Consider the following 25,231-nt stretch of genomic DNA (forward strand, 5'->3'; position numbering starts at 1 on the left):
AAACATCAATATCGGAGAGGAAGCGCACGTCCTTATAGAGAGGGATTTGCAAAACCGTCTAGGGGATTTAATTTTACATGAAACAAATCCATTGGGCAGTGCTGAAAACCTCAGCCATAATTTTGTTTTTTAAAGGATTTTTTTTTAAAGTTAGGGCTCTGAAAGTTGAAGTATTTTAATTGCCATCTGTAATGCACTAACCCTCCTGTGTCCTACGGCTGCAGAGGAGATAACTGCCAACTTCTTGCAACGTGTGTCTTGCAAGAATGGTCTCTTGCAACGTGTATTAACTTCTTATGCTTCATAATAATCTGTTCCACCTTGTATTTAGCTGTGACACTCTGAGTACCCTTCCCAGACCTGAAGAAGAGCTTGGTGTAGCTTGAAAGCTTCTCTCTTTCACCAACAGAGGTTGGTCCAATAACAGATATTATCTCACGTAGACTCTCTCATATCCTGGGATCAGCAGAGCTGTAACAACACTGCAAACAGTATTTTAACTAGTCAGTTTCAAAAACTTCAAGTTGGCCACCTTTGGAAAATAAGACTGTCTTCTTTCAGCCTACCCTACACTGTCCAGAGTAGGGACTGTCTCTGTGTGTATGTGCAGTGCCTAGTTGGGGTCTCTGAGCATTACTGTAGTAGAAATAATAAATAATAAGATAGGGAAGGATTTGTGTGTGGAGAACAGAAACTGAGAGAGGCTTCTGTGCTCTATTCGAGTACAGGTATAAAAAGTTCATGAACATTTGCGACCGTTTTGGCGGAGAAAAGCAATCAGAATTTGCATTGCATCTTCCCAAAGACATTACTGTCTGGGTCAGTTCTGTCAGCTGTGCAAATGCTCATTTCCAAAGCTGCACGCATTACATTTTCAAGTATGGTTTTGCAAGGCACTGTGTCAAATGCTTTACTAAAGCCCATCAACTGCGTGCCGCTCATCCTCTGAATCTGTAATTTGCTTACAAAGGGATCAAGCACGTCCGGCATGGTTGGTTTGTTTATAAATCTGTACCGTTTATTGCTCCGGCTTCTGAAGTCCTCTTGAGGGTTCTGATCATTCTCTCAGTAATTTGCTGCATTACTTTTATCTGGCAGTGAAACTAATTATAGCAAGCAGGAATTGTCAGGATCGACCTGCTTTGCTTTTTTGAAAACCGGTGACACATTTTCAGGACTTCCATATTTAATTCTCTGTGACATTAGGAAAAATATAGTCAATAATTCCTTAAATCCATGACCATGAGCTAATTCCATTCAAACAGGATAATCTGGATGCTGATATGTGTACATTCATTTACTCCAAGTATCCGCAGTTAGCCTTGCTCTACACTAGAAAAGTTTTACTGGTATGAGAGGGGGATGGGGGTGCAGAAGTTTTAGCAATTGTTTACTGATATACCAGTCCAATGCCTAGTGTTTTGCTGGTTTAATTATCCCGGTATAGTTAAAGCAATGGCACTTTCTAGTGTAGACAAACCCGTAGATCTACACAAGCTCTTCATTATTTCCTACTCATCCAAACTTTTATTCTTTTCTCAGCGGAGACCGATTTGGAAAAAGCCAGTTCAGTAGCTCAGCAGTTTTTAAATCATCAGTTTCATCTCCTTCCTCGCTTCTTCATGCTGCTGCTTTTCTCTTTATACCCCTCTCCCCCCGTGTATCTCTAAAAGCCCTTCTCTTTCTCCTTAACCCGCTGGCACAGCTACTTTACTCGGCTTGGCTGCTCTTAACTGTCCTCGCAAGCTTGTAACTGACTCTGCAAGTTCCTCTCCAGTGCCCTACATTGGTGCCATTTTGAGCAAAGTTTCTTTTCTCCCCTCTGATTGTTGAAGAGTCCTTTCAGGAATCTGCTCATTTCTAGGTAGAATAAATGGGGGGCGGGGGGAATGAGCTGTAGGACGACCCAGGTGGCTACATGTAATTCATAGATACCAAGGTCAGAAGGGACCATTATGATCATCTAGTCCACCCTCCTGCACAACGCAGGCCACCGAATCTCACCCACCCACTCCTCCGATAAACCTCTCCCCTGTGTCTGAGCTATTGAAGTCCTCAAATCATGGTTTAAAGACTTCACGGTGCAGAGAATCCTCCGGCAAGTGACCCATGCCCCATGCTACAGAGGAGGGCGAAAAACCCCCAGGACCTCTTCCAATCTGCCCTGGAGGAAAATTCCTTCCCGACCCCAAATATGGCGATCAGCTGAACCCTGAGTATATGGGCAACATTTGAGAGATTAGATCAATGCAGATATTGTAAAGCGTATTGATGTCAGCATGTGGGTGGCTTGTGTACAAGAAGCTAAGCTAAAATCAGAAAGGGTCGAGGAATGGACTTGGGACATAGCAGGAAAACGAGCAAGGCAGGTTGATTCCTTCATAACCTCTCGTTCATTACAGGTAATTACTGCTAATAATATCCACGTTCATCCCAAAGGATCCAAATCAACATACAAACTATGCACAGGAAGCAATGGCCCACCACTGAAATGCAGACCCTACTGGGCTGGAAGCTGGCAGCTGATTAACAGCGTGCATGGTGCACAACCATTTGGCGCAAGAAGTGAAAAAGAATACCACGTATCTATTCTAAACTACAATTCTGCCTCCCTCAATCTCACTAATATCAGCATCTGACCAGAACCCAACACTCCAACTGTTGCAGCAAATGCCAGGGAAACTTTCTTGCCCACAAATGTCAGGGCCTCAGGTTTGCATCCAGCTGAAAAAAGTGTGCTTCAAATTAGTCACAAGCTTCTGTACTGTAAAGAAACTCACACGCATGTGTAGAGACACACACATCACTGCTGCATATGTTACTGAGTCCAGACATTTCAGGCACTGGGATGTTTTTATTCTGTGACCTTTAAACCAAATTTCATTCTTAAAAGTCCCAGGATCAATTACTTCTTAAAAGTCTGCCAGCCTTTCCTGGTGCCTGGGTGCTATTTACTATTTTCAGTTCTGGGGTCTTTGATGTCACAGACTCGTGCTCCCATGAGTGCAGTTTCTTGGGAAGTAAATGCAAGTGCATGCAGCCAGGGTAGTTCTCTGATTAGCAGAGCTCCAGCACTCCTGTACTAGACTCACCTGTAGCTTTCTGGGCGTTCTCAGATTACTGTACTGTGGTAGCCAGGACCCATCATTACAAGGAGCAGCCCCCATGGCAAGCAGGCAGCACAGTCCAGGAGACTGGACTGGCACTCGAGGCCATTGGTTCTCTTTCCAGCTCTGGTATGTGTGACGTGTCATCCCATATTCTTTATGAAAATATGCTTATGATATAAATATGACATAATGGAGATGTACTTTATGCCAAATGGCTCATGAGATATCATTAGAAAGGGTGTGATTTACTGAATGCGATTATACAATCTGTGTGCCTGTATCATTTCTGTATCTGAAGCTAGGGATATTGACTATGTATCTGTATTTCAACTTTGCTACTTGGGGTGACGCCCACTGCCAACACTTCAGGTACAACCATGGAAAAGCCAGAGGGGGCTCATGGCCCATCAACAAGGACAATGGACATTAAATAGCTTAGTCTTCCTGTGACCATGTGAAGAATGGCTACAGGGGCCCTACAGAGTCAGGTGGTCTTGTCACCTGATACTAAAACATTACCTGGGACTTCTTGTAACTTTCCACTGTAAGGGAAGGGTGGTCAAACTAGGAAACAAAGGACTCCTGCCTTATGTAAATCCTATTTAAGGGTGGGGAGTGAGGTAATCCGAGGTCATCAGTTCTCCCCTGCTGCCCCACCCAAGAGGACTGCTGGAAAGAACTAAGGGCTTGTCTACACTGGCAATGTTAAAGCGCTCCCCCGGCTCTAAAAAACCACCTCCACGAGGGGCGTAGCTACCAGCGCTGGTGCACCGTCTACACTGGCACTTTACAGCGCTGCAACTTGCAGCGCTCGGGGGTGTGTTTTTTCACACCCCTGAGGAAGAAAGTTGCGGTGCTGTAACGTGCCAGTGTAGACAAGCCCTAAGACTGAACAGGGTGAAAGAACTGGGCTCAGGCTGGAAGGGTGTCTTGCCTGTGAAGATTATTAGAACCACATTTAGGGTGAGAACTCACATGTAACCACTATCTTTAGAGTGTTAAGCTTCGTTTGTGTGCTCTGTTTTATTTTCTTAGTAATCTGCCTTGTTCTGTCTGCTACCTCCTTAACTACTTAAAATACACCTGTTATAGTTAATACATTTATTTCTGGTGTGACAAAGTTCCTCCTTTGCCTTGGTGGGTCCTGCGCTTATTGGCGGATTTGCTCGCCTCAGAGATTCACGACAGCCCTCAGTTTGGCCACTCTTGCTAGTGGCTCAAACCTGCTGTCCACTCAGCTAACCTCATCACTGGCCAGCATGGGGGAAATGGAGAACAATCCCCGCAGTCTCTGTGTCCCACCTAGTGGGTCGGGGACAGGGCAGATTCCTTTCCAATTTAGACCTTCCCTTCTGGCGTTTCTCACAGACCAGGTCAACTCCTCCTGTGTCCGATCAGGGGATGGGGGGGTTCACCGGGTTCCAGCCCAGGGCCCTGTGGACTGCAGCTGTCCACAATGTTCCCTGTATCAGCTGTGTGACAGCTACAACTCCTTGGGCTACTTCCCCATGGCCTTCCCCCCCGCACCTTCTGTATCCTCACTGCAGGAACTTCCTCCTGAAGCCTGATCATGCTTGAACTCTTCACCCCTCCAGCAGCCCACCTTCTCACTCCCCACTCCTGGCATACCCCCCTACTAACTGATGGGAGGTCCTTTTTAAACCAGGTGTCCTGATTAGCCTGCCTGCCGTAATTGAATCTAGAAAGTTCTTAATTGGCTCCAGGTGCCTTGATTAGCTTGCCTGTCTTAATTGGTTCTGGCAGGTTTCTGATTGCTCTAGGGCAGCCCCTGCTTTGGTCACTCAGGGAACAGAAAACTCTTTATCCAGTGGCCAGTATATTTGCCTTCTACTAGACTCCTGTATCCCTTCTTTTGACCCTTTGACCGCACTCCCGTCCCTGTTTTTCATTAGTTGTCCCCCGTAATTTTTTGGCCTCCAGGTCCTGTGGATCTCCCCCTTAGGCTGGGGGGGGGATCCTTTAGCGGTGGGCGAGCTTTGCCCGCCCACTTCCTGGATCCCAATAGACTAGACTCCTGTATCCCTTCTTTTGACCCTTTGACCGCACTCCCGTCCCTGTTTTTTATTAGTTGTCCCCCGTAATTTTTTGGCCTCCAGGTCCTGTGGATCTCCCCCTTAGGCTGGGGGGGGATCCTTTAGCGGTGGGCAAGCTTTGCCCGCCCACTTCCTGGATCCCAATAGGACTAGACTCCTGTATCCCCCTGGTCTGGATCTGTCACACTGGTTTATAATACAACCCAGTTTCTGTGATTTCTAACTGGGGGAGGGCGAGAAATTGTTCATACCCTCTTCCACACTGGGGGAAGAGGCGAATATAATACACCTTTGGGTCTGCACTCCAAGGGAGGTGGACATCTGAGCGCTGGAGCAAGTCCCTTAAGCTGAGTCTTCCCAGAGTTGATCTGCAGCTGGGTGTGGCCCTGCCTGTGTGTCTGTTCGAGGAGGTTTTCAGAGCCTGGCTCAGCAAGACAGGTTAACGGGGGCCCAGGCTGGCAGAACAGGTAGACTCACGGGTATCTCAGCACATCAGGTGACTTCCCAGGGGGTCCAACCCGTCACAGTATGATCTTGGGTAATCCACTATGGTCGAAGCTTTCAGATGTAGGTGTCTAATGAGGAAGGAGAGCTTAGTGGTTAGGGTGTGAGCCTAGGGTTTAGGACAAGGACAGATGGGTTCAGATCCTTGCTCTGCTAAAGACTTCCTGTGTGACCTTTAGCCACAGTTCCTCATCTGTGAAATGGGACTAATAGCACAGGCCTGTTGGGAGGACAAACACATTAAAGGTGGTGAGGCTTTGTAGGTACATCTGCACTGCAAAAAAAACCAAAAACCAAAGCTGCGGCAGGGAGTCTCAAAGTCTGGGTCAACTGCCCCAGGCTCGTGGGGCTCACGCTACGGGCTAAAAATAGCCGTGTGGACGCTCAGGCTGGAGCCTGGGCTCTGAGTCCCTCGCCTGAACATCCACACGGCTATTTTTAGCCCCCAGCCCAAGCCCCATGAGTCCAAGTCAGTTGACCCAGGCTCTGAGATTCCCTGCCGCGTGCCTGCCTTTCCAGCGTAGACGTAACCTTAGATAGACCGTACCGGTATCTGTATAGGTACGTCGGCTAGATACGTAAGTGCCCTGATTTGCAGAACTTCCAAAGCCTTTGAAAACCAGGCTCCTCCTTTGGGTGCATCAATATGGATGGGGGAGGGAGGCGTAACTCTAGCTTTAACTCTAATGAGCTTTAACCCTGTGCAAAACGGGCGTAGGAATTTTCACCCTCCAGAGTAATGTCCGTTGTGATCTGCAGGCAGCAATGGCCCTTATTATTCCTTGTCACCTGTGGGACTGTTCCTGGGGAGTATGGACTGTTCCTGGGGGGTACGGACTACTCACCTGAGTGAAAGGACTGCCGGGTCCAGCCTGTTGTTCCAAAGGACATTAGAAAAATGTGAGGGCCATTTGGGTCATTTGATGGAACATCTGAAGCTGATAAATGGCAATCTCTCGCCCTCTCGACTAAACCAATAGAACAGACAACATATGGGGCGTTTGTTTTTGGGATCCCATTAGATTCCGCTCAGCTCAGCCTCCCCACCCCTCCACTTCGTTTTGCCTAAACAGCAAAATGGTAAATGGCACTAAAAATGGTAAGTAGCCTGGTGTCATTGATTTCCCCCAAACGGAGCCTGTTAGAGACTGATGAGCATCTGCTGGCGTGTATTGTTTTTCCACCAACAGATTGGGCCTTGATTGATAGAGGCTCACCTTTCCTCCCCTCCCGCCCCCTTATATTTTTCTTTTATGGCCGTAACGTGCTGTCATCTCAACGGCAGCATAGTTGTTGACTAGCCCCGGCTCCTGATTGATGGAGACATGCCATTTACTTGAGCGCTCTTGGTTATAATAGAAAGGAAACAGCAAAGACGTATCGAGTCATTAGCCGCCCCACAACCAGATTGGTTTGTGCAGGATTCTCTCTGTCATTTCCCCCTTCGCTCCAGTTCTCAAACAGGAAATTATTATGGGGACAGGGTGGGTGTGTTGGGGGGTGGGGGGAGAATCTGTTATTCTTGGTCTATGGAGGCACTTACATAGCAGCCTCCGGGGTGCCAGTTAATCCTGAAAGAGCCAAATGAGCCTCGCTGCCTTTCTTATTGTTGAGAGGGAGAATTTATGGGCAGGAGGCATTGATATGAAGTCATGAATATGTAGAGGGCACTGGCCAGCTGGTGGGCTCTCCAAGCCTTTAACCTCTGACTTGCTGGCTCAAATCCAGACAAGGTTGGTGGTGACTGACAGTTGTCACCATCTGTTTGGTGGTTAAATGGCCCCAGATGTGAAGAGTTGGTGGGCGTCTCATTTGCTGCTGAGCTGTCAGAGCTCATCTTCGACTGGCCCATGGTACCACCCTCCATCGTTTAATTTTCAGACGGCTCTGTGCTGTCTCCCAGGCCGCCCCGCGTGCTCAGAAGGCACTTCCCTGGAACACCCGCAAAGCCATGCCATTGTCCTTCAAATCCCATCCTTTGCCAGGATGCCTACAAAAATGCCGAGACCACTGCCCGTCATGCTCACCAATATTGTCTACCTGTGCTCCCCTCTGGGTCTGTTCGCACCATCTGTTGTTTCTTGTCTTAGGTTGTAAGCCCCTGTGGTCACAGACTGTCTTTTTTGTTCTGGGTTTGTACAGCTCCTGGCACAATGGGTTCCTGGCCTGTGTCTCTGGCTCTGAGGCACGACAGTAATACAAATAATAAATAATAATAATAATTAATAATAAATCTCAGCCCAATGCGGGACGTGTGTCCGTATCACATCATAAGTGGCTCTGGGAGAGGGGAAAGACCAGTTGGTCCATGGAGGCCGAGCTTGCCCTACAGGTTCCCTGCTGCATTGCATAGGCCAGGCACCATGGAGAGGTCTGCATTGATGCAATCTGTTCTGGGTATAAGCAGAGGGCTGCTTCCTTTCTCTGTCACTAATGCATGTTGTGTTGTGTTTAAGGCCATCTGAGCTGGGTGTTCCTGGAGGGGACCCTCATGTCCCCAGTACTGGGGAGCAGGCTTTTTCTTGGCACATTAACATAGCTTTCTGTGAATATAAAGACCCTCCAGGAACTTATTTCACATCTCTGTGTTGTCACGGCTGCTGAAAGAGCCTTGCATTTCAGAGAGAGGCGTGTGCCACTGATTTCGGACTTGGTTCCAGATTTGAAACCTCCCAACACTCAGGCGTGTTTGGATCTGAGGCTTTGGTGTGATCCATTCTGGAGAGAAGGACCAGACACTGACTTTGAATACAGATCTGGCTTGGGATTTCCAATCTCCCTCAAGTTTGCAGGGGGAGTGAGCTGGAGCCAGGGTTTTGATTCAGGCCTGTCTCTAATTTCAAAGTGGAAGTGAATTCAGAACCTGAGTAAAGGTAGCCAGGATTTGGATCACCATGATCATTAAGGCAGCAGGGTGGTTAACAGTGAGAGCTATGGTTAACAGTGAGTGCTGAGAAAGGGGTTCATGAAGGAGGTGACATCCCTGGAGATCTTGCCCTGGGAACACACTGTGGCGGACACATGGACCTGACTACACTCTTGGGTGTGGGGTATTGTCCTGACTGCTGGACTGAGCCCATGGGTGGGCAACAGAATTGGATGGTTGGCTTTCCCACAGCCCTAGGGCATGGGTGTAGTAGGGCAACAGGGCAGATCTAGCATCAGGGCCAGTTTCCTGGAGGTCTCCTCAGCTTCCGGCCTAGTCTCTTGTCCTTCAGCTTGGCTAGTGCTTCACGCTGGCAGGGCAGCCACTCTGGCCGTGGGGTCATTGCACTTTCAAGCCAGGAATGCCCAGGCTATAACCCCAGGGCCAAGCACAGCATCATACCAGCTGCAGCCTCGGGGGGTGCTGGTGACATGCCCATGTGTCCTTGGGTGTCACAGTCTGCACCCCCCCAATCTGAGCCCAGCAGAAACAAGCACTCAAAGGGCCAGCCTAAAGCACTGAGACGTTGGGTGAGCCCTGCTTTCCTGAGCTCTGGGCGCATGAATGATACACGCGCCACATCTGAGCAATGGCACCAGCGCTGCTCATAGATGACACATTACGGCCGGAATTGAATTATCAGGTTCCTCCGTCTCCCAGGCTCCTGGAGCAAAGACTTTAAAGGCTGGGGACATGAGAACTGTGTCCTTCAGATGCTCCAGCAGAGGCTGCTGCATTGTGCTGTAACTCAGAAGAAATTGTTAAGAGCACAGACTCCCCGGGCGCCACCGAAAGCATGTTCACCCGACCACTGCAGTACGCGGTACAGCACAGAATCCGGAGCGATGGGTTTCTTAGTAACAGTTGTCTCCAGCCATTCCACCCACAGCGCTCTCCGCAGGAGATAAATGGACTAGATTGGCTGGATGGACCGACAGACACACCTGGGTCTGAGGTTTTTTCCATAAAGGAGTGCAGTGTGCTGGTTGAAATGCCTTGGATGTGCTGGGTTTGCATGTCCCAGCCTGCGTGTGTGTGTGTGTGCACATGTGTATGCATTTGCACTCCACTGTGTGTGTGTGTGTGCATGCATTTGCACTTTGGGGTGTGTGTGTGTTTGTGTGTGAGAGAGAGGGAACACCAGCCCACTCTACCACTGACTTGCTGGGTGACCTTGGGAAAACATTTAGGTGCAAATTTCCAAACTTGGGGGCCCAGAGCGAGGCACCGACCTGCCTAGCTGGGGACCTAACTAAGGGGGCCTGATTCTCCGAGGTGCTGAGCAAGCTCCCCTTGGAGTTGTGAGGGTTACAGCAGCATGTCATTGAATCATTCCTTTCCGCAGGAGCCCTTGGAGCGGCTCTGAAGTGGCAGGGGCGAAGTCTCTCTGCCTGCCAGTCCAGCTTCCCTCGCCGGTCATGGCCGGGCCGTTCTGCTCTGCAGGCAGGGCCAATGGGGGAGGGGGTTGGATTGGACTTTTTTTGTTCTTTCCTCACTCACTTGACATATTCCTAGCATGACTCTAGCTTCCTTTCAGTCTGGCCGCCAGGGCCCGGCCTGTCTGTCTGAGAACCTCCCCCCGCTGTCTGTCTGCTTCTCCTTCATCGTAATCAATATTGAAAGCAGAACTTCCATCGAATCTCACTTCCGGGCTCCTACTGGATCTGCTCGGCTGCTTGCACTGAGCTCTGGGCCTTTAGCTTCAGCTGGGAGACGACAGCGCCTGGTCCATGCACCGAGCTCCGTTCTCGGGTGGCTGGGAATCGCCTGGTGGGTTCCAGCCCCAGCGCCACCTCACTGTGCTCTGGGCCTCTGTGCGGCTGCGTGTGGTTGTTAGCAGAGTTCTCCTCTGCTTCTTCTTGTCATGGGCTCCCAGAAGCAGGGCCTTTTGTGGCTGGCCAGACCCAGTTAAAAGATTAGATCCAGGACCTAGACAGTGGGGAGGGACTGGGAGAAAATTCACAGCTCCCTCTCTGGAGCTTAGAGGAGCCTGGTGCGACCCCCCCAGCGCAGAACAGTGTAGGGGGGAGTTCAAATCTGGATTGGAGCATCGTGCCCGTCTCTCCTCTCCTGGCTCGCCCTGCTGAGAGCAGCTTGTGCTCTGATGGGGCACCCCACTATTATTATGTATAAGTAGGTAGCACCTGGGGCCCCACCCAAGGTCAGGGTGCCCCTGTGCTGGGTGCTACACACATACGCCATTCCACCTCCCCTCCTGTCAAACCGTAAGCCTCCTTTGGTCTCACAGCCCTGCGCTGAGCTCCCTCTGTCACCACGTGTCAAGGTTCCTTCCCCACTCTGAACTCTAGGGTACAGATGTGGGGACCTGCATGAAAGACCCCCTAAGCTTATTCTTACCAGCTTAGGTTAAAAACTTCCCCAAGGTACAAACTTTGCCTTGTCCTTGAACCGTATGCTGCCACCACCGAGCGTTTTAAACAAAGAACAGGGGAAAAGCCCACTTGGAGACGTCTGCCCCCAAAATATACCCTCAAGCCCTACACCCCCTTTCCTGGGGAAGGCTTGTTAAGAATCCTCACCAATTTGTACAGGTGAACACAGACCTGTACTTGAGAAATGCTGGTCTCCCCTATGAAATCTATATACTATAGGGTAAAAGCACACAAAGGACCAGGTTTCACAGTCTGGGACACTTTTTTCAAGGCTGTGAATTTGATAGGGCCCTACTGATAATCAGTGATCATATAAATGTAGAATTGACATCTTGGGGCTCCTTGTTTAGTGCATCCAAATCAAGGACACTCGCATGAAAGGGTTTCTCTGGCTGTCAGCCCTGCAGACTCAGCCTGGGATCTGAGAGTCAAGCTGGGTTCCTTCCTCCTCAGGCCTCATCTACGTTAAGAAAAATTCCCTCCTCTGAGCACAGTTCCTTCAAAGCACTCTCACCTGTGCTGGCCCAGGGAGTTTACCGTCTGTAACATACAAACACCCAACAATTAATTCCAGTCTCGGCTTTCAATGCAGATTTGTTAGTTTCATTTATATTTAACAGTCAGGTGCAATAACACACCATAACCTGCTTACTCCACAGATCTTTCCGCACTTTGAGTTATTGCTCCCATTGTAAAGATGGGGAAACTGAGGCACTGATAGGTTAAGTGACTTACTCAAGGTCATGTGGGGAGTCTGTAGCAAGCTGGGTATATATCTTAGAAACCCAGACTCGCAGTGCACTGTTTAAACAGCTGACCCTTGCTGCTTCCTTGAAGCTGCTTCAAGGGTGAGGACCTGACACCATGGGAGGCTCATGGGCAGGGGCTGGGGGAATCCATGGTGTGATGGCCAGAGATGCAGGAGCATAGCAGAGCTCAGGAGGCTGTTTGCAAAGGAGCCCCGGGAGACTGAGCAGTTTGGAGGCTGGATCTCTGCAGACCCTGCTCAGGAAGGGTTTGCTGTGGCCAATGGTTTCCATTCTCCGTAGGGTTTGTATCTCTGCTGACCCTCTGGGTCCTCTCTCTCCTGCTTTACTTATCACACTGATTGGCAGCTGTCAGTGCCCTGACAGCCAGAGATGATGCCATGGTCCCTGGGTCTTCCTCTGCTGAACTGCCTCTGAGAACAATCCTATCCTTTTCCCAGGGTCGTCAGGGCCACCTCTCATCCATTAGCAGTGACAGCCCCGCAGCGGCTTACTGAGTCCTTCCATACAGTGCCACCCCCGCACTGACAACCGGCTCCTGCGTGGGATGATGAAAAGCAGGAGAGTGCCCTGTCATGTACAGTCCAGCAGCTTAATGGCATCTCTCCTGAGGCGTCAGCAGGGAACTGGGATATGGGTGTGACGGGTTCCCCCTGGAGTGCCACCTGGAACTGGGGTACCACTGAGCCTCCCTGACCCACCAGCTTGGGCTCCCTTTTACACTGTACTGTAGTGACAAGCTGCAAAGCCCTCTCTAGCCTGCATTTTCACCAGCATACATACAGGTAGGGACGCACCCAGCTGCAGTTATATGCAGACAGGCTCACTAACCAGCCCCCTGCATGTTAAGGCTTCAGCTAGGGCACCTCCCGGTTCCTAAGGCACACATCCCCTCTGGAGTGTAAACCCAGAATTATACCCTCTTGCGCTGCAATGTGGAGAGGCATATGCGACAGCCTTTTTGCCACTGAGTTATGATTCCCACACACTGGTTTTAGATAAAGCAAAAACAAGTTTATTAACTACAGAAGATAGATTTTAAGTGATTATAAGGCATAGCAAACAGATCAAAGCAGATTACCTAGCAAATAAACAAAACACTGAAGCTAAGCTTAATATACTAAAGAGATTGGATATGAATAGCAGATTCTCACCCTAAGAGATGATGCAAGCAGGCTGCAGATTCTTAAGAGGCCAGCTGCACTGTCTTACAGCTTGCAATCGCCAGGTGTTCCATTCACGGGCTACATATCCCTTCAGCCTGGGTCCAGCACGTCCCCTAGTTCAGTCTTTGTTCCTCAGGTGTTTCCAGCAGTCTTCTTGGATGGGGAGTCAGTGAAGACCCATGATGATGTCACTCCCCTGCCTTGTATAGCTTTTGCATATGGTGGGAACCCTTTGTTTCAAAGCTTGGAAAAATACTGGATGGGGTCCAGCCCCAGGTGACCTGGACACATGTCCCTGTGGAGTCACAGCAGCCACCCCCCACTGGCTGTTCGGAGCCTTCACAGGAAGGGGGGAAGAGCACCTGGGCGTCCTGACTCCCATGCCACCCCTCGCTCTGTTAGACCCTGTGTCGCTCCGGTCGGGGAGAAACAAACTGGCCTTTATTGAAGCATTCCAAAGACAGCCCCAGAGATTTCAGGCTCACGAAGCACTGGGTACAGGCATCACCTCTGGAAACACTGCCCGGGTGACTCTGGAGAGTGGAACACCGGCTGGGCCTAGCGTGTCATTGGCGACATTACTGTGTCTTTCAGGAAGCCCCTAACTAACCATGATGGGGACTGGCTCCAAGAAAAACCCAGAGGCCGTGGTGGCTCCGCAGCCGGTCAGCACCGCGATGCCTGTGGGCTCCATGGAGAACGTGACCAACACCACGAGCCTGAGTGACAGCAAGGAGGACATATTTGCCAAGCTGAAGGCCAAGTTCATGAACGAGCTGAACAAGATTCCCCGTGAGTAGCTGGCGACCGGCCCCGCCTCCAGCATCCCTTTCTGGGCAGCCCAGACAGAGCTCGGAGGGGATGGGCCACTGCATCTGCTCAGCCCAGGGTAGCGAGAGCACGGCCGGGCAGCCCTCACAGACACGGGCGAGATGGACGGGGCCTCGGCATCAGTTACTGGTCACTGAATCCCTAGGGGGGAGCCCGTGGGGAGTTACCAGGGAGGGACTGTGGGGGGGGGAGTCAGTGGGGAGTTACCATGGAGTGATGGAGGGGGCAGTCAGTGGGCAGTTACCATGGAGTGACTGCGGGGCGTGGGGAGAGTCAGTGGGGAGTTACCGTGGAGTGACGGGGGGGAGTCAGTGGGGAGTTATCATGGAGTGACTGAGGAGGGGGAGTCATTGGGGAGTTACATGGAGTAACTGTGGGGGGGAGTTATCATGGAGTGATGGGGGGCAATCAGTGGGGAGTTACCATGGAGTGACTGGCAGGGGCAGTCAGTGGGGAGTTACCCTGGAGTGACGGGGGGGAGTCAGTGGGGAGTTACCATGGAGTGACTGCGGGGCGTGGAGAGAGTCAGTGGGGAGTTACCCTGGAGTGACGGGGGGGGGAGTCATTGGGGAGTTACATGGAGTAACTGTGGGGGGGAGTTACCATGGAGTGATGGGGGGGCAATCAGTGGGGAGTTACCATGGAGTGACTGCCGGGGTGGGGGAAGTCAGTGGGGAGTTACCATGGAGTGACTCGGGGTGGGGGGAGGTGTCCGTGGGGAGTTATCGTGGAGTGACTGTGTGTGGGGTGTCAGTGGGGAGTTACCATGGAGTGACAGGGGGAGGCAGTCGGTGGGGAGTTACCATGGAGTGACTGTGGGGGGGAGTTACCATGGAGTGATGGGGGGCAATCAGTGGGGAGTTACCATGGAGTGACTGGTGGGGGGAGTCAGTGGGGAGTTACCATGGAGTGACTGCTGGGGGGAGTTACCATGGAGTGACGGGTGGGGGAGTCAGTGGGGAGTTACCATGGAGTGACTGGGGGGAGTTACCATGGAGTGACTGGGCGGGGTGGGGGGAGTCAGTGGGGAGTTACCATGGAGTGACTGTGGGGGAGTCAGTGGGAGTTACCATGGAGTGACTGCGGGGGGTGGGGGGAGTCAGTGGGGAATTACATGGAGTGACTGTGGGGGGTGGGGGGAGTCGGTGGGGAGTTACCATGGAGTGACTGGGGGGAGTTACCATGGAGTGACTCGGGGGGTGGGGGAGTTAAGTGGGGAGTTCTCATGGAGTGACTGATGGTGGGGGGTGTTTACATGTGGTGTCTGGGGCGGGGCAGGGCGGAAGGTTTACCATGTGGCTGGTAGCGGACCAGCCTGGCCAGTTTTTTTGTGGCTTTGCTAGTTGCCAGAAAAATAATGTAGTCTGCCATGTTTTTTTACATGGGTCGAAAGGTTTGCATGATTATCACAATGCACTGGGATATCTAATGTTAAAAGTTTTGGTGTCCAGCTAAAGATGTTGCGGTGTTCCCACTCCCACAGTGTAAGTAAGAAAGCGATGTTATCAGTCCTATCTGTAGGTGTTCTCTCTCTCTAGATACTATAAGGGGCTATTGAAATGGGGGAGAGCTGCAGAGTTGCCTTGTGGTTGGGAGTTGGGCTTGCAGCAGGCTTGCCTTGTGAGGGGGGTGCTGGGTTTTTTGCATTTCAAAGGTGGTAACCCTAGGGGGCAGGTGGGAGGAAGGGAAGTTACCTTAGAGGGACTGGGGTAGTGGGGAGTCAGAGTGCTCAGTTCCAGGATAAATGCCATTTAGCGGCCAGGGGAGGGGCTGTTGCAGGGTAATTTCACATCACGTACCGTGTTATCACCGGGCGAATGGCAGAGTTCCCAACTTGCCTTTGCCTGCAAAGCACGGTAGATGTGTGTGCCCCTGTCAATGAGCGTGCGCAGGCCCTGCAGTGACAAATGCCCTGTATAACCCAGGGGCACTTCTGAGGCCTTGCACCGGGCGGGTGCTGGCTGCTGGGGGTGTGGCTGTGGCACAAGGGTGATCGTGTGGCTGGCGTTGTTTTGTGCACAGTGCCTCCCTGGGCCCTGATTGCCATCGCTGTGGTAGGCGGCCTGCTCCTCCTCACCTGCTGCTTCTGCATCTGCAAGAAATGCTGCTGCAAGAAGAAGAAGAACAAGAAGGAGAAGGGCAAAGGGATGAAGAACGCCATGAACATGAAAGACATGAAATCGGGGAACCAGGTAAAACGCCCCTTGGTAAAGGCTCAGTCGGGTCCCTTGAGCAGAGTGTTAGAAAGCGCCTGCTTGTCATTTTGACCGAGGAAACAACAAACACAGTCGTTTATTCCTAAAGCAGCAGCAGAAGTGTGCAGTTCCTCAGATACAGGGAGTGAAGGTAACCCGCTCAGCTTTCACCTAGAGCAGGATTTGAACCCCTGGGACCTCTGCCGCTACGAGCATGAGCTAGGGCGAAAGCAGTAACGGCATCAAACTGATGCCGTAGCAGATTGGTATCACCAGAGGGAGACAATGCTCCCCAGCTGTCCTAGGGTGGGTTACGTTCCCATAAGGCACTTGGGAAGGGTTTATCCAGCGGGAGGAGTTAGTTGTAGACACTGGGTGGGAGAGGCATAGGGTCTTCCCCTCTGCAGTACGGATGGCGGTAGGGAGGGGAGGTTGGGTTGCTTTCCTAACTAGAAATGGGCCTTGGGTGCAGAATTTGGATCCAGGTTTTTTTGACCTTCCCCATACACGCAGGGTTTCAGACAGAGGGAGTCATGTGCCGCAGAACAACAACTTTATTGAACCTACCAACTCATGAACAAAGCTAGCCATGAAACATGCCAGCAGATGGCGTGCTTTACATGACCTACCATTTTACATTTGTGCAGTCTTCTTTATAGCCATGTCTTGAATCACACGTTTTAATTTAGACCCACCGCTGTCAATAGCACTGTTTCCCCCAAACCTAGAGGACACACGGGAGATAGCCACAGGAATCAGGGAGTTACACAGGGCTCTTTGCTCTTCATATAAATAAGCTCTTGATTAGCAGAGTTTGCGTCTCTGTTGTCAAGGAATGGAAATGCATCTCCTGTTCTTTATTATTTGCCACAACAACTGTCTCACGTTCCCCACAGGATCGCTGACTGCTTCTAAAGCTTAAAGACATCGGAGAATCTGACTGGTATAAAGCAGCAGATTGCGTTATCTGAGTCACCATTCATAAGTTTCAGGCCATTTAAGTATTTCTTTCCCCCCTATTTCCTCCCATTTCGTCTTTGCTTTTAGTTATTCTCACATTTTAAGGATCAGCCCCTTCAGGGGAGATGCTCGGATGAGGAGCCTCCTTAAGAGTCAAAGTTCAGGATCAGTGATCACCCAGCAACATGATCAAACTGCAGACCACTCAAGTATATAAAGCATGACTGGGAATATCACAAAAAGAGGGTGTCTCATGAGATTTGGGCTGGAAAGCCAGGGAGAGCAGCATTTCTTGAGGCATTTTAGCGCTTCAGATAATGGTCATAGCTGCTAACCAGAAAGCAGAGTGAGGTGCATGAGACTCAAAAGTTCCAGGGGGAACATAGACTCCAAACATTCAGGCTTCCAACAGATATGGGTCAGGTTTAGTTCTAGGAGCTGGCAAAAGTTGAAGAACAGGGTCATAACTTGTCTCCAAACCGCTTCATCGGCCCTTCCGGGAGAACATTTATGGCTAGAATAAGAGGAACACCAGATGCTCACTTGGTCTGTGGCACCCCATAAACAATGCCCACAGGTGCTGGTGGATCATCTGCTGACTACAGCTGCTGCAGAATCATCCCTCCACCCCACCCCCATTTTGTGTACTTTCCCTTATGAAAATAAAGTGCCCAGTGAGTTTTCATGAGAACCCATGAGTTTCTTGGGGGGGGAGGGATAGCTCAGTGGTTTGAGCATTGGCCTGTTAAAACCCTTGAGGGGTCCATTTAGGGATCTGGGGCAAAAATTGGGGATTGGTCCTGCTTTGAGCAGGGGGTTGGACTAGATGACCTCCTGAGGTCCCTTCCAACCCTGATATTCTATGATTCTTCCAGGGTGGAATCACACCCCCCCAGCCCATGTGTCCTTTTCCTTTTCACTTAGGGAAATGGTGAAGCAAGTTCCATGGGAGTCCCATGGTCCCAGACTGGCATGGCCTGGCCTTGCCTTCCTCCCTGCCCCCTCCTCAGCAGTGCCAGCCAGCAGCGAAGCCCCAGCGCAGCAGGAGTTGCCCGCAGCAGCAGGGCCCATAGCCTGAGTTCTGCCAGCTGGTGTGAATCAGGCCCCAACAGGACTGGCTGACCCTATTCAGATGGGAAGTTGGAGGCTGTAGAGAAACTGGAGGGCAGATGGGATCCCAAAGGCCTGTTTTATGGCAAGCCCTATTTACAGATTGGTCTGCACCACATGCCTCTCAGACCTGGGCTAGAGCTTTCCAGTCAATCAGTCGTTCCCCTTTCAGCTGGCATCTGCAGCTTGGAGCTATGCCGTTGGCCTTGCTGGTGGCAGTCAGTCCACCAAGTATCAGAGGGGGAGCCGTGTTAGTCTGTATCCACAAAACCAACGAGGAGTCTAGTGGCACCTTAAAGACAAACGGATCTGTTAGTCTTTAAGGTGCCACTGGACTCCTTGTTGTTTTTGTTTTAATCAATCCACCGTGGCAGCGGATCCTTGTAGCAATCCAGCAGGTCAGCCATGTGGAGCCTGGGTCACGGGAGAGGCTCCAAATCCCCACCCCCCTTCCAGCCAGGTCCTTTGGAGGTGCCCAGCCTGACATGCGGGGCAGCGGGCTGGGACCTGAGCATTTTATAGCCCATACTGCTGGCATCTTTGCATTTGCAGGAGGCATTTTAGTGAGGTGCAGCCCAGGGCTCACTCCTCTGGGGTTGGCGAGTCTTATCAGGGCTTGATCATTGGTGACTGAATGCCTCAGTGAACTGCTTCTTCAGGCTCTGTGCATTTACCTGCCCTGTTACCAGTGGCATCCCCCAACCCACGTCACCGTCCCTGCTACTTAGACAAGCAGAGGATGAAACCTGGGAGGTGATCACCACCCCCCATGTATCTAGGAAGACACCTGTAGGGCCAGCCTGGCAGGTGTGCAGTAGGGAATGGTGCAAGGTGCCTGCCCCACCATGCCAATTTGTGCCCCTTGTGCATCATCTGCTAGTACCCCTAGGAATCTGTGCTGCCCCCATAGGATGCGGAGGGGAGCTGCGGGTAACACATGTTGCATCCCAGGGGTGCGTGGGTGAAATGGGCCTGCTTAGAGCTCTGAAAGGGATTGTTTCTCCTGGAGTTCCCCCTTGGCTGACGCGGCTTCCCATCGCCCCACGGCAGGCCGGAGCCTTAGTGACACAGCCTAGCTCCAGAGCACTAAAGGGAGGTGCAGTGCCTGGAGCGACGGTCCTAGCACCAGGCGGGAGGCTGCTTGGTATGAGGCAAAGGCTGAGAGTCAGTGCAAACCCAGGGCTTGCAGCGACAGGCTGATGCATATACAAAGGAACAGGGGAAAAAGCTATTGCCAGGCACTCAGCAGCCATGACGGCACGGGCCTGATCTCAGCCAGAGCACAGCTCCTCAGGATGGCCCACAGCTGGGATGGGGAATCCAAAAGGGCTGAATAAACAGCTGCCCATCGTCATTATGCGCTCCATGGAGCAGAAAGCAGGCCGGGCTGCTCTGAAGAGACAGATCTCGGCCACCTGAGCTAAAGGAGAATCTCTGCTGGGGACAGCACTAGTAGCTGGGCTTGTATCCGTCAGCCAGGGGAGACGCAAGCATGCACACTTAGCCAGGATGTCACAGTGACTTCATTTTCTCGTCCTTTTCATGTCAGTTTCCTTTCTCCACCCCCCTCCGTCCCGGGTTATATAGCAGGGTATTGTGCTGTCCTGGTAAATGTGTTATCTTTGTGAGGAAAATCATGTTCTCTCTCTCTCTCTCTCTGTGCTTCCTGTGCATTTGGTTTCCAGAGAAACACTGGACTGGTAGCAACTACAGTGGCTTTGCTGGGCACTTTTCCATTAAAGGGAAAGTTGAAATTGGCTTGTTTCAGATACATGTAACGAGGGCAAAGTGCATAAATGGGCACCCCCCTTTTAGAGATTGGCTGATTATGTACAAAATCAATGTTGGTGCTGACAAAACTTTCCAAATTCACTGCTTGAAAGTAGAGCCCACTCCAGCGTGCACACTCAGCCCGGGTACGGTGTGCCTTTAAGAGGGTGGAGTCTGTTGTTTCTCACGCGCATTGGGTGTTGTTGATTATCTGTGTGGTGGTTGTCTCTATAATGTCCTTCTCTTCCTTCTCTGTGCTCTCGTTGTCCTTCTTCTGTGTTGTTCTGTCTCCATGTTCTCTGACTAACCTGGATGGCAACTCATGGTAGGTGGCAAAGTGAATGTCGCTTCTCTGTCAGCCATGCAAAGGGGCGGGGGGTATGGGGATTTGTCCAATGCTCCAATTAGCTCCAAAGCTTATGCCCGGCAGGCCCAATGCATGTTGAAGAGTTCTCCAGGGAGAGTGGGCAGTTGGGGCTCCAGTACATCCACTGCTATCCAGGAAAATGATACAAAGCCCCATTTTGCAAAACACAGGCTACAAGTTGTGTCTGAGGCTAAGATCTGGGAGGTCAGAGGGGAACTCCCCAGCTGAGCTATGGCTCTGATCCCATGCCTTATTCACGTCTAACAGACCATTGCCACATCGCTCCTAGACACCTCCTGAATAGATTAATATGTAGCAGATAATTTATAACCTGAGGGATGGGCCAGCGGTTTGGGCACCAGCCTGGGGTTTAATTTCCTGTTCCGCTACACAGTGTTGGCCCTACGTTTCCCTGCAGGTAGGTGGGTGCCTGTAGCCTTCCATGCTGGAAAGGCTTGGGGCTCTCACTCTAGTCCTTTACCTCAAGGGCCTATCTCCATTCCCCTTCCTGGCCCATCTGAAGGGAGGCCATGCCCTCCATCCACCCAGGGCCGCTCCCTCTGTTCTTGAAGGTCTTGTCCCGATAGCCTCTCTGCCTGAGGATGCGCAGGTGCTCTCAACTGGAGGTATTTTTGTTAGCAGTGTCTGCGGGTCCGTGCCTATGCCGTACGCCTTCTTGTGCTCTAGTACAAGGGCATCTAGGAGGAGTGGTCCCGTGCCCCTCCAGCTCCTTCTCCACCCCCTGTGGCTCGAGACAGAATTCTGTAGTGTCTGCTACCTTGCTGCTTTACTTGTGTTGTTTTTCATTTTCTTAGCATGATTTCTTAGCTTAGGGAGAGGCGGTTCCCCCTTCTCCCCTTTTTGCGCCTCAGGCCCTCTCAACCAGTGGCTTTCCTGGCGGCTTATGCCCAAGACCCCAGAATTCAAGTCTTGTCAGCCCCATGATGGGTGTGACGCTGGTAAGCCAAGTGCCAGCTCTGGCCAAGGCCTAGGCATCAGCTGAGAACTGACAAACTCACAGCTCACATGTGTGTTAGTATTGTTCAAAGTAGATGTTAAAATGTATAAGAATGTGTTTAAACTTCATGGAAAACTGGTGGGATGTTGCATGCATTGTTGTCACTTATCTGTGCCCTGGTATAATGTGATGGCAAATGTCTGCGTTGTATCTACCCCTGTAACTAAGTAACCCATCAAACAAGAAGGAAGCCTTGTGTAATGCAAATGAAGAACTTGAACCGGAGAGTGCTAATTCCCGTGCATGGAAAGCAAATGGGCACTGTGTGTGAGATCAAAAATCAAAGCCTTTGTTAAGTGCATTCCTTCCCCGCCACCTCAATGAAGAAGGGACGTACGTGGGAGCTGTTACTGGCAGCTTGGCTTCTGTGAGAAGAAGCAATAAATATGGATACAAGGAAAAATTCTTCATCTCTTGGCTGTTTTGATTCTAACAGAGCAGAAAACTGAAGAAGGAGGTGGAGATCCCCAGAGTTATCCTGGGTAGCCCTGAAAGACTTTTGGGAAACTGGCAGAACACTACATCTCTGCTGCCTTTTGACATTATAGACTGTGACTCACCTGTACATATATTTTTACCTGCTTTAACCTGGGAGCAAGGAGACCACATCTCCTGTTGAAGCTCCTATCAATCACGGTACCAAGGCACTGATGCCTCCAAGGAAGGCTTCTTCTGCGAAGCCGCGCACTGAAAAGCCCACCACCAAGCAGCGAACGATAGACCCGTTGGTACCAGAATTGGACTCTTCCAAACAGAAGGACTCCTTGAAGCGGAAGGACTCTTTGAAGAAACCATATCACCTAATACCATCTACCTTCAGCCGGGCCTCTCCAGAGCAAGTGGGTCCACTGTCTCCAGTACCACTAGAGGTGTCTCACCCAGAGGAGTCATCCCCAGGCTCACTGGTGCTTTCCCGGTTCCTCGTTCACAAGGACCTTCAGATCTTGGAGGAACCAAGTCCCCTGTGCTGAGGATACTGGGAGGACTTCCCCACCAGCACCTGCATGCCAACTGGGACCAGCACATCTGCCACAGCATCATATAAATGCTCACCCACCAGTGCCATCACAATTGCCGGTTTGGCCCCCAGTACCAATCCGAGCCTGGTACTAGCTCCACCACCGAACATGGGAGAGGACACTTTCTTTGATTCAGAGGTATCCATTCAAGGCTCCCCCACCTACCCATTTCACCCTCCCTCCCTTGACATTCCCTGAGGATGAGATGCCAGGAACCAGCCAATGCATGACCCATCAGCACTGGCAGGAACAGTTCTGGGGCCCTACTCCTTTTCCTTATGCCCCTCCCAAGAGGGCTTTTTTGAACCATTGGGCCCCTCGTGGGGACCAAGTCTACTGGGTGTCTTCGCATAAGAGGATCCACCAAGATTCTTGGCCAGCAACATCCTCATGACCCTCCTCAAGAAGACCCACCACTGAAAACAGAGGAGGAGACACCACCATCCTCTTCCTCCCCAGATGAGGCAGCTATGCCCCCTCCACCATCCTACATGGATGATTCAAGGCCTTTGAGGACCCTCTGAAGCACGTAGTGGAGGCTTTACAGATTCATCTGGAGGAAGTCCAGGATCAGCCGCACTTGGCGGTGAACATCCTGCACGCCTCCCCTTAGGGCAGGGTGACCTAACCTGTCAACCAGGCCCTACTGTCACCAGCCTGTGCAGTGTGGCAGACTCCGGCTGCCATCCCACCCATCTGCAAGAAGGCCAAAGATTTGGAGCACCTGTTCTCCTATCCCACCCCTAACTCTCTGATCGTCAACACTGCCGATGAGAGAAGTAGTCAGTGTTGCTTCACATCAACACCAACGGATAAGGAGCTTAAATATCTGGACCTTCTAGGTTGTATCAGCTACTCAAAGGCCTCCCTTCAATTCAGAGTCACCAACTATCAAGCCCTGATGGCGAAAGATGACTTTACAAATTGTTCTAAATGTTCCCATTGGACTGATTTGTCGCCTCAGGACGAGAGAGAGCCGTTTCCAGCTCTTATTACAGAGGGTTAGACAATCACGAAGGTGTTGCTGCAGGCTTCCCTTGATGTGGCACATACAGCCTGGTGCTCTAGGGCTACTGCTGTAGTCATGCCCTGTGCCTCCTGGCTCCAGTCCTCCAGCCTGGCCAGGGAGGTACAAAACACGAAGACCGGCCCTTCAAAGGGCCTAAACTTTTTATTGATGCCATGGACTTAAGGCAGCATTGTGATCTCTTGGCACACATGCACCATCTACAAAGAGAAGATACAGCAAACCTCAGACAACGCAATGTTCATGTCCTGTGTACTCTCAGGCCCCCAAAGATTCGTTGAGCTGCCTAGAAAGAGGCTCAGACTGCATAAGAAAGGCCTATCTTCCACCATCACCTCTCAGTTGGCTACCTCATCCAAACAACCATTTTGACCCATTAGTCAAGGACCAAAAGCTCTCCCCATCAGATCTTCAGCTGCATCAACCCTCCATCCACCCACCCTATGGGGACAGTTTGCCCATTTTCTCCCTTTCTGGGAGCATGTCACCTCAGACAAATGGGTACTGGAGGTGATTTTGATGGGCTACTCCATCCATTTCAGCTCCATGTCCCCCTCCCCTCCTCCTCCTCCTGCCAATTCAGGGACGCTTCTCATGAGGGGCTCCTAAAGCAGGAGGTGAAATCCATCCTGCAACTGGGGGTGATTAGAACCTGTTCCCTCGGACTTCGTCAGAAAGGGATTCTATTCCTGGTCCCAAGAGAAAAGTAGAGTGGTGACTGATTCTGGACTTTTGGATTCTAAATACTCCGTATTCATGTGCAGCATTCAGGACACTCACCCTTGCAGGAGTTATTCCATCATTAGATCCCGGGGGCTGGTTCGTCACCTTCGATGTCGCCATACACTCAGAGCACTGGCACTTCCTCAGATTTGTAGTGGGCACCAAACACTACCGGTACCGTGTCAATTGCCCTGAGAGCTTTAAGAAGGTCTTCTCCATCGTAGCAGACCACCTTTGGCAGCTGGGGGAAATCATCCCCCCCTGTTGGGGACTGGCTTCTCAAGGGTCGTTCTTTGCACAAGGTGCAGTCTGCTACCAAGCAGGCCCTAGTCCATTCCCACTCCCTGGGCCTTCACCCCGTATAGATCAATCACCTTGGATACTTGTGTAACGCATAGGCTTTATCAGCGCCGCCCTAGACTCTGTGGCAGCCAGATCGTATCTACCTGCAGACAGGTTTGCCACGATGTCCAGCCAAATCTCCACGCTGCAACAGAGCTCACAAACTGCAGTGAGGGCTTGCCTTCAACTGCCGGACACGTGGCAGCCTGAACTTTTGTAACTCCCATGCAAGACACCACTTCTGGTCCCTTCAAGCCTGGCTCAAGACAGCCTATCCTCGCAACACACACAATGTGTCCAGAAGGTTATCAGTGCCTCTGATGGGACTCGAGTCCCTCGCTTGGTGGAAAAATCCTCAAAGACTGTGTGGGAACCCCCTTCTCACGCCCACCTTCTGCTCACGTCATTACCATGGACACCCCACTCCTGGGCTGAGGCGCTCATCTCTAGGATAATACAGCTCAAGGCAGGTGGTTCTCCTCGGGAGTTGTTACTTCACAGCGACACTCCAAGCAGTCCGTTATGCCATTTGGTTAGAGTGATATTAGGCAACTGAGCAGACATAAACCACCAATGAGGAGCAAATCCCGATCCTTAAGCAAAGACTTGGTAAAGCTATGGAACTGGTGCAGAGCCCTTCAAATCGATATTTCAGCAGTTTGTCTGCCAGCACTGCAGAACACCATTGTACATTCACTGAGCAGATTCTTCCATCAAGACCATGAGAGGGAACTGAATGATTCAGTCTTTTGTAAGATCTGCCTTACCTGGGGTCTTCCGCAGGTGGACTGTTTTATGATGCCTTTCAGCACGAAGTGCTGATATTTCTACTCAAGAAGGTAGATGCTCTCTGTGCCCCTTAGCTTCGATGTCTGCTATACACCTATCCCCCCGTTCTCCTGCTGCAGAGTTCTGAAAAAGTTGAAACAAGAGCAGTGATTAGTCTCAG

At 51.1% G+C, this 25,231-nt stretch overlaps 1 protein-coding gene across 7 annotated transcripts in view; it reads left to right on the forward strand.

Annotated features, from left to right (window-relative positions):
* The window catches only part of SYT2 (synaptotagmin 2), a 186,284-nt gene that overhangs the window by 145,930 nt on the left and 15,123 nt on the right, over window positions 1–25,231 (forward strand). For 5 of the 7 annotated variants that reach the window (XM_037885209.2, XM_027832909.3, XM_043533662.1 and 2 more), the window contains 2 exons: window positions 13,515–13,712; window positions 15,774–15,943. In XM_037885209.2, the coding sequence (XP_037741137.1) occupies window positions 13,532–13,712; window positions 15,774–15,943 (351 nt within the window). In that variant the 5' untranslated portion in view covers window positions 13,515–13,531. Of the gene's footprint in view, window positions 1–10,131; window positions 10,365–13,514; window positions 13,713–15,773; window positions 15,944–25,231 lie in introns of all 7 variants that reach the window. The other 2 variants (XM_043533660.1, XM_043533658.1) reach the window with 1 other exon arrangement.

Source organism: Chelonia mydas, chromosome 21 (assembly GCF_015237465.2).
Source record: "Chelonia mydas isolate rCheMyd1 chromosome 21, rCheMyd1.pri.v2, whole genome shotgun sequence".
Classification (NCBI taxonomy): Eukaryota; Metazoa; Chordata; order Testudines; family Cheloniidae; genus Chelonia; species Chelonia mydas.